The sequence below is a fragment of the Peromyscus maniculatus genome, chromosome 6 (assembly GCF_049852395.1).
Source record: "Peromyscus maniculatus bairdii isolate BWxNUB_F1_BW_parent chromosome 6, HU_Pman_BW_mat_3.1, whole genome shotgun sequence".
In the NCBI taxonomy this organism is placed as follows: domain Eukaryota; kingdom Metazoa; phylum Chordata; class Mammalia; order Rodentia; family Cricetidae; genus Peromyscus; species Peromyscus maniculatus.
In genome coordinates, this window is record NC_134857.1 from 61,159,893 (window position 1) to 61,172,694 (window position 12,802).

The 12,802-nt window shown below is 36.4% G+C and overlaps 1 protein-coding gene across 7 annotated transcripts in view; it reads right to left on the reverse strand.

Annotated features, from left to right (window-relative positions):
- Positions 1–12,802, reverse strand: part of Gria2 (glutamate ionotropic receptor AMPA type subunit 2) — a 127,905-nt gene that overhangs the window by 51,622 nt on the left and 63,481 nt on the right. For all 7 annotated transcript variants that reach the window (XR_006073172.2, XM_076574291.1, XM_076574290.1 and 4 more), the window contains exons 3-4: positions 12,268–12,507; positions 3,182–3,378 (exon numbers count right to left, since the gene is read on the reverse strand). Coding sequence is in view for 6 of the 7 variants with exons in the window: in XM_076574291.1 (XP_076430406.1) it covers positions 3,182–3,378; positions 12,268–12,507 (437 nt within the window). In the remaining variant the exon portion in view is untranslated. The remainder of the gene's footprint in view (positions 1–3,181; positions 3,379–12,267; positions 12,508–12,802) is intronic.

The following is a 12,802-nucleotide window of genomic DNA, read 5'->3' on the forward strand; positions in this document are numbered from 1 at the left end:
ATGTGATCACAACTAGAAATAAGTGTCTTTTGGGTTTTATCAGATAATGTTAAAATAGTCCTAATCTAATGCAGGTTAATTCTGTTGCTAATTTCCAGATGCCGTGAAGATAAGAGTTTTGTTTGATCTCCATTCTCTAGCAAATACCAGTTGAGTGAATTAACAATACAGTGTCTTTTTTTTTGGGGGGGGGGTTAGAATGTGCCTTAACAACACCTTGTACTTGGTGAATGCTGCTTCTTGAAGAACACCCTAACTTAATCTAAATTATTACTTTCCATAATCCTTTTCCAGAACAATTTGTTCTTTTCAGTCATGGATCATCCATGTTGTGATTATTTAACTATAGCATTAACTTCTTTCTTTGATGGGGTTTACCATGTTTTATTTAATGATGTTTCCTTAGACATATTTTAGTGTCTGTACAGAAACCCATTGAGACCTGGAATATTTATTCAAAAAATTAGTAAATAGCTCAAAGCTGGCCAGATATTACCTTCTGTGTATACTTTGCATAAATCACTCCTCTCGAGAGATGGGTAGATCCAGCTGGGTGATGGTGGTGCATGCCTTTAATCCCAGCACTTGGGAAGCAGAGCCAGGTGGATCTCTGTAAGTTCAAGCCCAGCCTGGTCTACAGAGCGAGATCCAGGCTAGGCAACAAAACTACACAGAGAAACCCTGTCTTAAAAAAAATGGGTAGATCCTCATCCATCCATTGTAGATCATTTCCATAGTTTAGATTTTATATGATCCATCCATACCCCATGTGTTAAAGGCTTGGTCCTCAATTTGGGGCTATTAGAAGGTGGTACGAGCTTCATGAGATAGGATATAGTGTAAGAAATATAGAACATTAGAGGAATCTCCTGGAGGGGATAAAGAAACCCTGATCTCTTCCTACCTCTCCTTTGCTTTCCAGCCACACTGAAGTGAACTGTTTGCTCCAGTACATACATCTATCATTATATGTAGTTGTCCACCTAGCTGGAAAATTACTGGCAACTAGCTATGGATGAAAATTTCCAACATAATGAGCCCAGATCAACAGTACCTCTCTAGAATTTGTTTTACCCTATTATTTGTTAGAGTAACAGAAAGCTAAATAACACAACTTTCTATGTTATAGTTCTTAGTACCTTATCTGTATTCATTTTCTTCCCATATAGTAAGCTCTTGAGGTTCAAATAGCAGCCTTTCTTGCCATTCTTTGCATCCTTCACTTAGATAATAATGCTGATTAATTGACATGCCATCCATTTGTGCACTCATTTAATGTATTTATAGACATGTACTTATGACATATAAATGTTAAACAATGCTTCTTAAGTGAGGTACTACATGGAGACTTGCATGACTGTAGTTACAGGTTTTGCTTCAAATGTTGCTTTTTATGGTCCCAGTGTGTTGTGCAATTTCCCTGTTCATGTTTTTGAAAGACACAGTTGTATAAAGGTTTTCATTTGTGTTTATTACAAAGAAGCAGAAATATTTACATTTTTAAACCAGACTAGTGAATATTATTAAAATTCAGCTTTACTGAAAACCTCCCATGAAATTAACTGTGATTTTGAAGGGAGCATTCCAACAAGTGGCCTATTCTAACAGCAATTTTAACTTCATCTCCGGAGATGAGAATCAAGATTTTTAAATTGAAATTATTCTACTCTCTTGCATACAACTGATTCTTTTACAGGTCATATTAGTTTGATTTAGGTTATTAAGTCACTAAGACACTCCATTTTTTATTCCTTAAGGTCTATATTTTATATTAATTAAAGCTTCTAAACACTTGTTTCTAGAATTAATGTCTTGAATACTTTAGTGAATTTCAGTTTTTATCTCAAAGGCTAGGAGCATAAATGCATACACAACTGTATACTTCTTTCTAAACTAATGTACTTTTCAAGGAAGAAGCAGCTGCAGTCTCTCTTCCTCTCTCTCTCTCTCTCTCTCTCTCTCTCTCTCTCTCTCTCTCTCTCTCTCTCTCTCTCTCTCACACACACACACACACACACACACACACACACACACACACACATCAAATAATATTAGTGAAGGATGCCTTACTAAGAAAATTGTGAAGCATGCTTGGTTAGTTTCTCTACCTTAAAGCACTGAGGATCTGTTTTCTTACTGTATTCTTATCTTACAACTTCATGGTTGCCCCATCCTGAAAGTCTTATCTAAAGCAAGGCGGTATGATAAGAATGGACAAAAGTATTCTCGTGTCTGATACAATTTTTTTCTAACATCCAAATGAATACTGTTGACTTCCCACATCGTGAACATGGTCTGATTGTATTTCCTTCATATTTTAATTTCATAGATTACAATTTTAAGTAGACACAAATTTTCTAATATATATGCAAAACCAAAATATGCTTCTTACAAAAACTACCTCCTCTTTCTAGAGATGTAGACATAGTGTGCTGGTCTAAATAAGAATAACCTCCATAGGTCCATATATTTTAATGCTTAGTCACCAGGTAGTGGAACTATTTAATAGGATTAGAATGACTAGGAAGAATGACTTTGTTGAAGGAAGTGTGTCACTGGAGGTGGGCTTTGAGGTTTCAAACGCCCATGACAGACCCTACATTACTCTCTGTGCCTTCAGATCAGGATGAAGCTCTCCAGTACCATGCCTGCCATGCCTGCTACCATGTTCCCTGGCATGATTATAATGGACTACACCTCTGAAACTGTAAGTAAGTTCCTAATTAAATTAAAAGTTGACACAGGCTCTTTATAGCAATGAATACTGACTAAGGCACATAGGTATAAAATAACATAGGCTTTGCACATTGTATTAAAATAATTATGTATATACCTCAAACCAATTCACTTTTGCATTAGGACATCAGATTTGCTTTGACTTAATTAAATCTAAAGTTTCCAACTAGGAAAAGAATGAAGGTTTAAAACAAAGCTTATTTAAAATACGAACATTTGATATTATATACTGAAGTTATTCAATGATAAAAATCAATCTGTCAGCATTATTGACAGCCATCTGCCATTGCTTACTGAAGCTAGGGATAATTCAATTGATGATCTTTGCTGCATTGTACATGAACTATAAACTGAAAACTGCTGTTCAAGCATCTTGCAGGATGATCCTTGCCAGTGCTGATGCTGCATGCATAGTCTATATTTGGCAGAAAACAGAGGAACAAACCTGGTCCACAATGTCATTCACTTTATCCCTTTCACAGTCAAGGATTACACGCCGTTCTTTTTTTAACTCCAGATCTTGAAAGAGCGATCTGTAGGTCTCATCTTTCTTGTCATTGTTAATGTTCCCCACATTGATAGCAGTCACCTGCCATTTCTTCTCAGCAGCAGAATCCAGTACAGCTTGCAGTGTTGATAAGCCTGGGAAGACAATGGGCAAGGATGACTGATGAGGATACTGGAGAATCTCAGAACCAGAATGGGAAATGGCCAGATCCACATTGTTAAGCTTGATGTATTTCTGCAGCTATGCGGAGGCTGAATTCTGACAGAAGCTATGATTTTTTTATCAGTATCTGCTATGTCTGTGTGAGATTAAATAGGCAAAAACAAACTGCCAAAGGAAATTTAGATCACATTCTTTATAACTCTGAGATGTGCTTCTTGTAACGTGCTGACATACAAGATCTACAATATCTCTAAATTAACTAAAATGAAAAAAAAATCCCATATCCCACTTTATAGAAGGTAAAATAGTTTTAGCTGTATGTGATAGTCCACCATTTTGTACTGGTAACTTGATGGGGTTTAGTCCACATGGACTCCCTGAGCAGCTGAATACCACAGTCAGTGATAGCTAAAGGCTGCCCTGTAGCCTTTGCTGTTCCAGTCAGCAGCAGAATGAGGGCTTTTTTTTTTTTTCCTTCTGTAGTCTTCTGTTATGTTTTTGTTTTTGGAATTGCTCTTGTGGATATTAAATTGTTCATCTATTAACCAGATGGTGGCAGCTATTTCTCTATACAGATTTATCTCATTTCCTAAATATAAGACTATTTTTCTATTTGTTAGTAATTTTTGTTAGAGTGTGATATTGCTTCATTATGGTATTTAATTATACATAAACTGTAGCATGTTTAGAACTTTAGGATCAACAACCGGGGTTGGGATTATTTCTTGAAGAGCTAAATCTACAGTTTAGTACTACAAAAATAGCAGATGTCCTTTTCTTCCATATAATTTAATTTCAGCTGTTCTCACTAAAGCCAAGTTCATCATGTAGAAGAATAACTTCATGAAAACATGATCTCAAGGCCCCATAAAGAATTCAGACTCAATATATTATCTTCTTCATTTCAGAATGATCTGTATAATTCTAAAAGTACACTGATCTGTTTTTATCTATATGGTGTATGATTCACCTGATTTGAGCACATTTATTTATAATCTAAGTTCAAATACTAAATTTACAATGGCCAGGAAGGGAGCAGCTATCTGTTTTTTCCATCAACATTTCAAGCTATAAAAAGTCATTGACAATCATATGGATTTAGTGTTAGTCATAAGTAGACAAAGTGATTTAGGATATCTTTTGATATTGACAAACAAGTAAATTCCCCAAAGAAGCTATATGCCAAAGGCTGAAGGTGCCATTTGTAGCTCTTTCAATAAAGATGAGGAAAATGCAGCATCAGTCAAAATCATGATGGCAATGGACTCAAGGATCTAATGTTTATTTGATTTAAATGCATGAAATCATAATTAAAATAAGTATTAAAATATTTGTTTTCTTTAAATGGGTGACAACCAATTAACTTTTTTGAAAACAAAAACAAGCAAGAACTGTGGGGTTGTAGAGGCTTTTCCTACATGGAATATACTCAAGGTGAAGATAAAAATCAAGGTTTTTATTTTTCCTTTAGACAAAATCCAGCTAATACACAATGAACACACATGTGTTCAGAATCAACACTGTGTGACTTCCAATGAAGTTAGTGAGTCAAGGCAACAACTGTCAACTGTTCTGTGCCACTTAGTACACAGTTGGACTGATATACAAAACTGAATCTTATCAGGCTATACATTTACAGGGAATATATGAGTATATAATGAGCCCCACGGTGTTCAGATTATCAAAATCTAGAATAGGAAGTAGATCATAAAATAACAATTCTAAGAAAATACATTAACCAACCATGATACATAGAACTCATTAACAATTAACAATGTATATATATATATATATATATATATATATATATATATATATAAAATAAGAGAACTGCATATACATGAAAAACTGATGATGGTTATTATTTTATTCTAAAGAAATGAAGGGTGATAAGAATATCAGATAAAACAATAAAAGTTTTTATGTAGTATTCATTGTGAAAGGGGTTAAAAATTCATGGCACCCTGGGTGTGCTGCCACTACTCTGTAATCTTAGGTCTGGAAAGGCTGAAGCAGTAAAACCATGAGTTTTAGACTTAGTCGCTAAACAAATGCATGGCAATATTTCTAATGTAGTTTATAATGAAAATTAAAAATACTTTACCTTCATAGACAGTACATAATAGAGTGAACTCAAATCAATCTGGGGGAGATTAACCAAAGCCCCTTCTGTCTGCTTTTATAATAAAAGGTAGAGATAAACATGAATTTATCAAGGGGTGGCATAGATTCCCCCATCACTTAGAAAAAAAACTTTCAGTCATAAAAGCCTAGAATCCATCGTAAAGCACCCGTGATTGCTGTTCACTCTTGGCAAATTCAATCCCCCCAGGTTGTAACTCAAGTGCCTTGTCAGCTTCTCATCACCAATAAAGGCAGAGCACGTACAACTGGCCACCTCATCAACTCAACAGCTATAAGCTGCTTGGAAATATTTTTTGTAACTACTCCACTGTCTTTTCATTCTTCCAGTTATCAGACATGTGCCTCCAGTCACCTTAAAAACATGTCCAAGAATAAGGGTCATGCTCTCCCCATTTTATCATATAGCCATTCTTGGGAGCCTCCTTTACTCTATGCACTAAGATATTTTATTAAAGAATGAAATTTCCACACTGAAAACTTTGAGTGTTAATGTATTTGGCATTATCTTGTCTTTGACAGATACTATAAGAAAATTTACATTTAAATTCACTTATAAATGTGTAAGTAGATTTCATCAAGTGATAAATTTAAGCCTAGAATTTATTGGCATTTCACAATGTCAAAGAATATAGAGATAATATATAAAATAAAAGATAATGGATTTTTTTTTAACAAACTTAACTTTCAAACTCATTTATTCTGTGTGACAAGTAATGTGCACTCAGTATAGACTCTCCATTATTAAAACTCTTAGTATTAATATTTTGGAAGCTGTGTAACCTGACACAAATTACTTCTTTTTAAAAGCTCAACTTCCCAAGTAGTGCTATATCAGATTTGCTACATTCTGTCAGTTGACATTGCATAATAGCACATCAGTCATTTACAAGCTGAGGTCTAATCTCACCCCAAATTTGAAGAGGCTGTTGCACCTTGCTCAGGAATCGACTCTCTTAGATTATTTTTCAGAGGTAGCCACAGACTTTCTCAAGATTAGCTACTTAATTTCCTCATTCCTCACAGCTGATAATCTTGTAAGATTTCTATTGACAGATTTCTTCACACTTCATTCGAGACTTTTAAGTCATGAGACTGACTCACTGCCTGCTTCACCAAGTGGGCAATGCTTTTTAAATTACATACCACTAAAAATGTGTGTTCTAGCTATGAAGATGTGACTAACCTCTTCTTTGGCAACCCAACTCCACACTGCTGTTCTCTTGGCCCTACAATGTAACTATGAAATAAAGCAAGCTGAGTTCTTTTCCTTGTCATATGAAATGGCACAGAGATTTCTCCATCAGTACATGAAGCCCTTAATTAAGATAGAAATGTGTGTGTGAATCAGAAGCTCTACATAAACACTGGTTTATGTAAAGCTATCTGTGAGCATTATTCACTCAACCCAGATACCTATTCTGCTGTATCATGTCATCTTGCTTACTTCTTATTTCTAAACAATTTAGCAAGAAGAAAGATGTTGAAATAAATAGCTGTCCATGTAAAATTGGAAGAAAAAAAAAGTATCTACCCTTTTAATCATTTTAAATAGAACCTTAAAAATTTCCAGTTATGAGTCCAAAATTAAGTTCTTAACGCTACTTAGTTCTTAAACATTTGGATTTAGAAAGAAATGGCTAGTTCAACATTGTTAACAATAGGCTTTGTATGCATGCCCTAATTATAAGCTGACAATTTTTCTAAAATTCAAAAAATGACTAGCAGCAATGCTAATTTCATATATACTCACTGTCCATGACAGTAAGAGAAAATCAGAGAAAAATTTTAGCTTAAAATTCCTTTCATTTACTTATTAAGGGCTGAAATTTAAAGTGATAACTGCTGGAAGGCATGTTCCATTCAGAACTGTCTTCATTCTTTTTTTTGTTTTGTTTTTTTTTTTTGTTTTTTGTTTTTTTGTTTTTTTGGTTTTTCGAGACAGGGTTTCTCTGTGTAGCTTTGTGCCTTTCCTGGAGCTCACTTGGTAGCCCAGGCTGGCCTGGAACTCACAGAGATCTGCCTGGCTCTGCCTCCCGAGTGCTGGGATTAACGGCGTGCATCACCACCGCCCGGCTTCATTCTTAAAATTATTATATTTTTGCATAAAAATTTCACAATCTCACTCGTTCTAGGCAGTGTAATTAATATGTATACTCACTAACTCATTGCACTGTGCCTAAAGTAGATTATATTAACATGTATTGCCCCATCAGTTTTTCCAGGACATCAGGGGAAAAAAATATAGTTTGGAAGCATTTTAGTTCTATGCCAGGTGATTTCTTTGACCTGGAATCAAGCTCCTTCACTTTGAGGGTTAAACAGTGTTCGTTCAAAATTAAAACCAAGACACAAATATAGAAATGAGGCATTGATCCTGTTTTCACTTACTGCACAGAGAAATGTATCACCTTTCTTTATTGACATTGAACCAATAAACACATCATTAGACTCAAATTAAAATATATTGCACCTGTATCCAAAGATCAAAATTATAAGGCCTAATGGGCTGGCAGAGGTGGCCCATTACTCTAGTTAAATATGTTACAATGCTCCATCTCACTGCTCCCAGTGCACTAATAGCACAAGGCTTTCAGGAAGGGCACAGAGTCCTCAAGGAGTATCACGCTCCTGCCAAGTAGCTGGGTAAAGAGAAGACACTAGCAATTCTGAAATGTCAGCGGGAATGGGAAGAACAGCATCTGATTTCCTGTCACCAGGAAACTGAGATTGGTGGAAGACGATTCTATACAAAGATCACAGCACCCAAGGCTTCCCACATTTCTGCTGTGATGTAACCACAGCCTTTGGATGGATTTTGGGAAACACAGTTCAATTAATTACAGTATTAGTTAAAAGCAGCATGATGAAACAGAATATGTCTAAGTCTCGTTCATCTGGTTTATAAATTTGGGGAGGACATTGTTGGGAAGGGAATTTCCATGTCTAGGTCTCATGCTATTCAAAGGAACTTTTATTTTATTTTATTCATCATAGTGTAACACTATACACTACACAAATCCATGTAATCAAGGAGGTAGAGAGGGGAGCATATTGAGAAGGGAACCTGCAATGATGTCCATTGATAGAGGAAATTATGGGACCTGCTTAAAAAGCATGATCAGTAAGAATAAGGCAGCACAGGAGGCCCTCCACAGCAGGTAAGGCTAAGGTGGGGAGGCAGCCCACGAGAGAACTAGGGAAAGGGCAAAGAAAGAGCGGTTCACAGAATGAAAGCATGGATAACTTTAACATCATGCAAAGTGATAAAAATTAAGCCACTAATTAGACAAAAGTAGTCAGCAATAACTCCATTTCCATTAGCTAAATAAAACATAACATCAAGGCCAAGGCCCTGTCTGCATTTGAGAGTCTTACATATTTATCTCTGGAAAGAGTTGTCAGTGGAAGGCTTGTGTAACACTTAACACATTAAAACATCGGCAGCTACATGATAATACCTCAAAAGTGTGCCCATAAGGTCACTTTGGCTTTAATATATAATTACTTAATATCATGACACTAATGTTCTTTGGCCAACAGATGCACTTGACTCAAATCAATTTGTATAATTTAATAATTGGAGATTATCTCATCCTTCCCATTTTATTTAATATTTTGAAAGTATTAATAAAAATGCTGTAAAATGCCCCAGATTCTCTTTGCAAGTACATACGTCTGCCAGCCCTCACTTGACAGTTCCCCAGCTCCTTTTATTGCTGAGCATCTCTCTTCCAGTCTTTGTGTTTCTCTTCCTCTGTTTATGCAGCTGATATCTATTTGAATATTTTTGAGACTCACATTTTTTTTTTCATTGAAAATAGATTCTTCTCTCATATAATACATTCTGACCACAGGCCACAGTTTCCCCTCTGTCCACTACTCCCAGTTCCCCACAATCTCCTTTCTCCCCCAGATTTACTCCTCCATAGTTGCTCTTCAGAAAAGAACAGGCCTCCAAGAGACAACAGCCGAACAGGACAAAACAAGATACAATAGCACAAGGCAAAAGCCCTCATGTGGAGGCTGGGCAAGGCAATAGGAGGAAAAGAATCCCAAGAGTCAGAGATAAACTCACTTTTAACCAATGGGAATACCAGAGTGAAGACAAGGCTAAGGGTGAGAAACATTCCTAAACTAATGCCATATTTGGCCTCATCCACAAGTAAAATTTGTTCATCTTCTACACTTTCAACTTAGCAAGCATAATAATCAGGTCAAATTTAAGACGTCCGAACATTTAACTCATTCAGTGAATGTCAAAACTGTGTCTAGCATTACCTGTAGCTCTGCATGTCTAGTTGTGAACCTCACACCCTGGGTGAGGAGTGCTCCTGGTTAGTGCCTTCCTGCAGCTAACACTAATGCCATAAATAACAATTAGACCTTATGCTGGGTGACTAAATCAGTCCCTGGGATGTAGTGGAAGTTCAATAAATAGTTCTGGAGTGACACAGTCAATGACACTATTAATTATGAATTGTTATACACCCTAGGAAGGTAAATAAAACATTGCTTTGTAAGAAAATGCAAGTATGAGAGGTGTCTCTCAGGAAATGATATATGGAAGCAGACATCAAGAGGTTCTACAAACTTGAGCTATGTGCAGACCTTTGAGGTGAAAGAGTTTGGCCCGTGTCAGAAAGTGAAAGAAGGTCAATCAGACTTAGGATTTATATTTAGTGAATAAGCAAGTCTCAAGAACTCACTGGAGAATGGGGCGGGACCCAAATATTATAAAGCCTGAAAGCCAGGCCTAGAATTTCAATCTTATCCTCATTATAGTGTGAAGAAGTCATTGAAGTCTTTCAAGCAAGTGGGAGGCAGATTGATGCTGAAACAACAACAACATTTAAAATAATTCTGACTGCTTTATTGAAAATGGGTCACATAGAGACCAGTATGGCATTAAGGAGATGAAGTACTGGACATGTGGTGGTACATTGGCCTGGGAAGATAGGTCCAGAAAAGAAGCCTATAGAAATGAAATACAAGCCGGGCGGTGGTGGCGCACGCCTTTAATCCCAGCACTCGGGAGGCAGAGCCAGGCGGATCTCTGTGAGTTCGAGGCCAGCCTGGACTACCAAGTGAGACCCAGGAGAGGCGCAAAGCTACACAGAGAAACCCTGTCTTGAAAAAACCAAAAAAAAAAAAAAAGAAATGAAATACATATAGATGGAAATAACAACACTACAATGCAAGTGTGAGAAATTGATTTAAAATATACCCAACTTCTGGAAGAGTTCTAGGGAAATCAAGTCCTAAAAAAGTGGCCACAGGGCAAAAGGGAAGGCTAAATACCCATAAGCTCAGTTTTAGAACCTTTTTTTTTTTTTAAAAAAAAAAAATCACATTCACAGGAAGCCCATATTAAAGTCATCCTGAACCTTGAAATCCACATTTACCATCATGACTCTTTCTGTAGTTTTCATGCATAGTGTAGATATCAAATCTTCCTTCTCAAAGCAGGGGAAAAAGTTGTTGACACTGATTTATTTTAGTTTAGTTCAGTTTAGTTTATAGAGTACTGACTGGCTTTTACAGAGGCCAGTCATACCATGGTTCAAGGGGACAGGGCGGAGCAAAGATGTCTAACTTGAGCACGCCTGTCTGTCTCTGAACCACAGCAGCCAAGTCTGGGTGATCCATGGAGAATGGACTGATGCTGGTTCCCTTCCAGTCTTCCCTTCAGCATAACTAGGTGCCCTGTCTTTGTCAAAATGGACTTCTGAATTTCATTTGAAATTTTAAGTACTCCAAGAAGTGAGCTGCTGATGGATTCAGTGTGGAGATTAGCTCCACTTATATAAAAATCTTTACCCTCTTGTCTGTGCTTATAGGTACTCTCCAAAGGCACATAAACATCCCCACAAAATGTTTCATACCATCCGGTGTGTGCACAGACTCATGTAAGCTCACTATAGAACTGATGAATGTTAAGAAGACTTTGGTTCCAAAACCCCAAAAGCAGACCTTCTAGTATTAACCTTCAAAACAAAGAGTATAGAAACATAAAAAAAATTCCCCATCCCCTAATTAGTGCACTCATATAACACATAAACAATCCTGTGGAATTATATAAGGCAGCTTGGGTTGGATACCAGAGGCCTGTGCTGGACTATCCTACACACAAGTAGTCATGACCTCAGAGCAGCTGGTGACTTGTCTCAGGTTCAAAGACCTTATTTTAAAAGCAAGGCTACTTCCTTCCTGATAAATCTTTTACACTGAACAAGATTTAGTAACTATAAACTACTACAAATCTTCCTGTTTATATGCTTGTGTGAATTCCTTTTAAGTCACTCATCCTCTGATTAGGAACATAGCCGTTCTGGGGTCTTTGTTGCTCACACGTCAAGCTGTTCTATGCTAGGACTGAACACTAAGTCATTACATTGTCACAGATTATCCCTATCAACTGTGCTCTCAAATATTAAGTTGTGCATTCTGTTCTTCTTGATTATGTGCCTGTGTTTTTGTTGTTGTGTCTTGTTCTGTTTTTTGTTGTTGTTGGTTTATTTGGTTTTGTTTTTTGTTTTGTTGTGTTTTACTTTAAGCATATATACATACTAAAATTGCATTATCCATTTACACAGTAAAATTAAACAACAAAATTCTTGTGCCTTTATACACCTTTATATTACTAAAGCAGTACATATAAATACCAAGGGCAAATGCTGTGTTTGACTGATTAAAAAGGGTTACATTCTGTCACCTACCTCTGTCACTGTCGTAGAGGTATGCAAACTTGTCCCATTGGTAGTACTCGATCAAACTAAGAAGTGCTCCTTTGAGGTCAGGTCGCATCTGGATGACAAATGGATGTGTGCCATCTGTTGGGAAGCTGGGTGTGATGAAGGACACATGGAGTGTCCCACAGAATGATGTTATGGTATTTACAGACTTCTTGTCATAAAATCCAAAGATTGCGTAGACTCCTCTTGAGAACTGGGAACAGACTAGAAATTGGAAATACAAAAGGAGAAGTTATTTAATCATTGTGTGATCACATGGATTGTCCTAAAATGCAATATTCATATAAAGTACAAAATAATTACCAGATCAAACGAAATAGTAAGTGAATATCAATGATTCATCAAAATTTAAGGGAACTTATTCATTTAGCATTCAATTAAGTGATTAAGAAACACTATACAGGATAAAAAATAGCAGATAAGGCTACAAGAAAATGCATAGATTATGTAACATGCTTAATGGATAAATGTGTTTTAGGACAGGTTTTTTAAATGTATA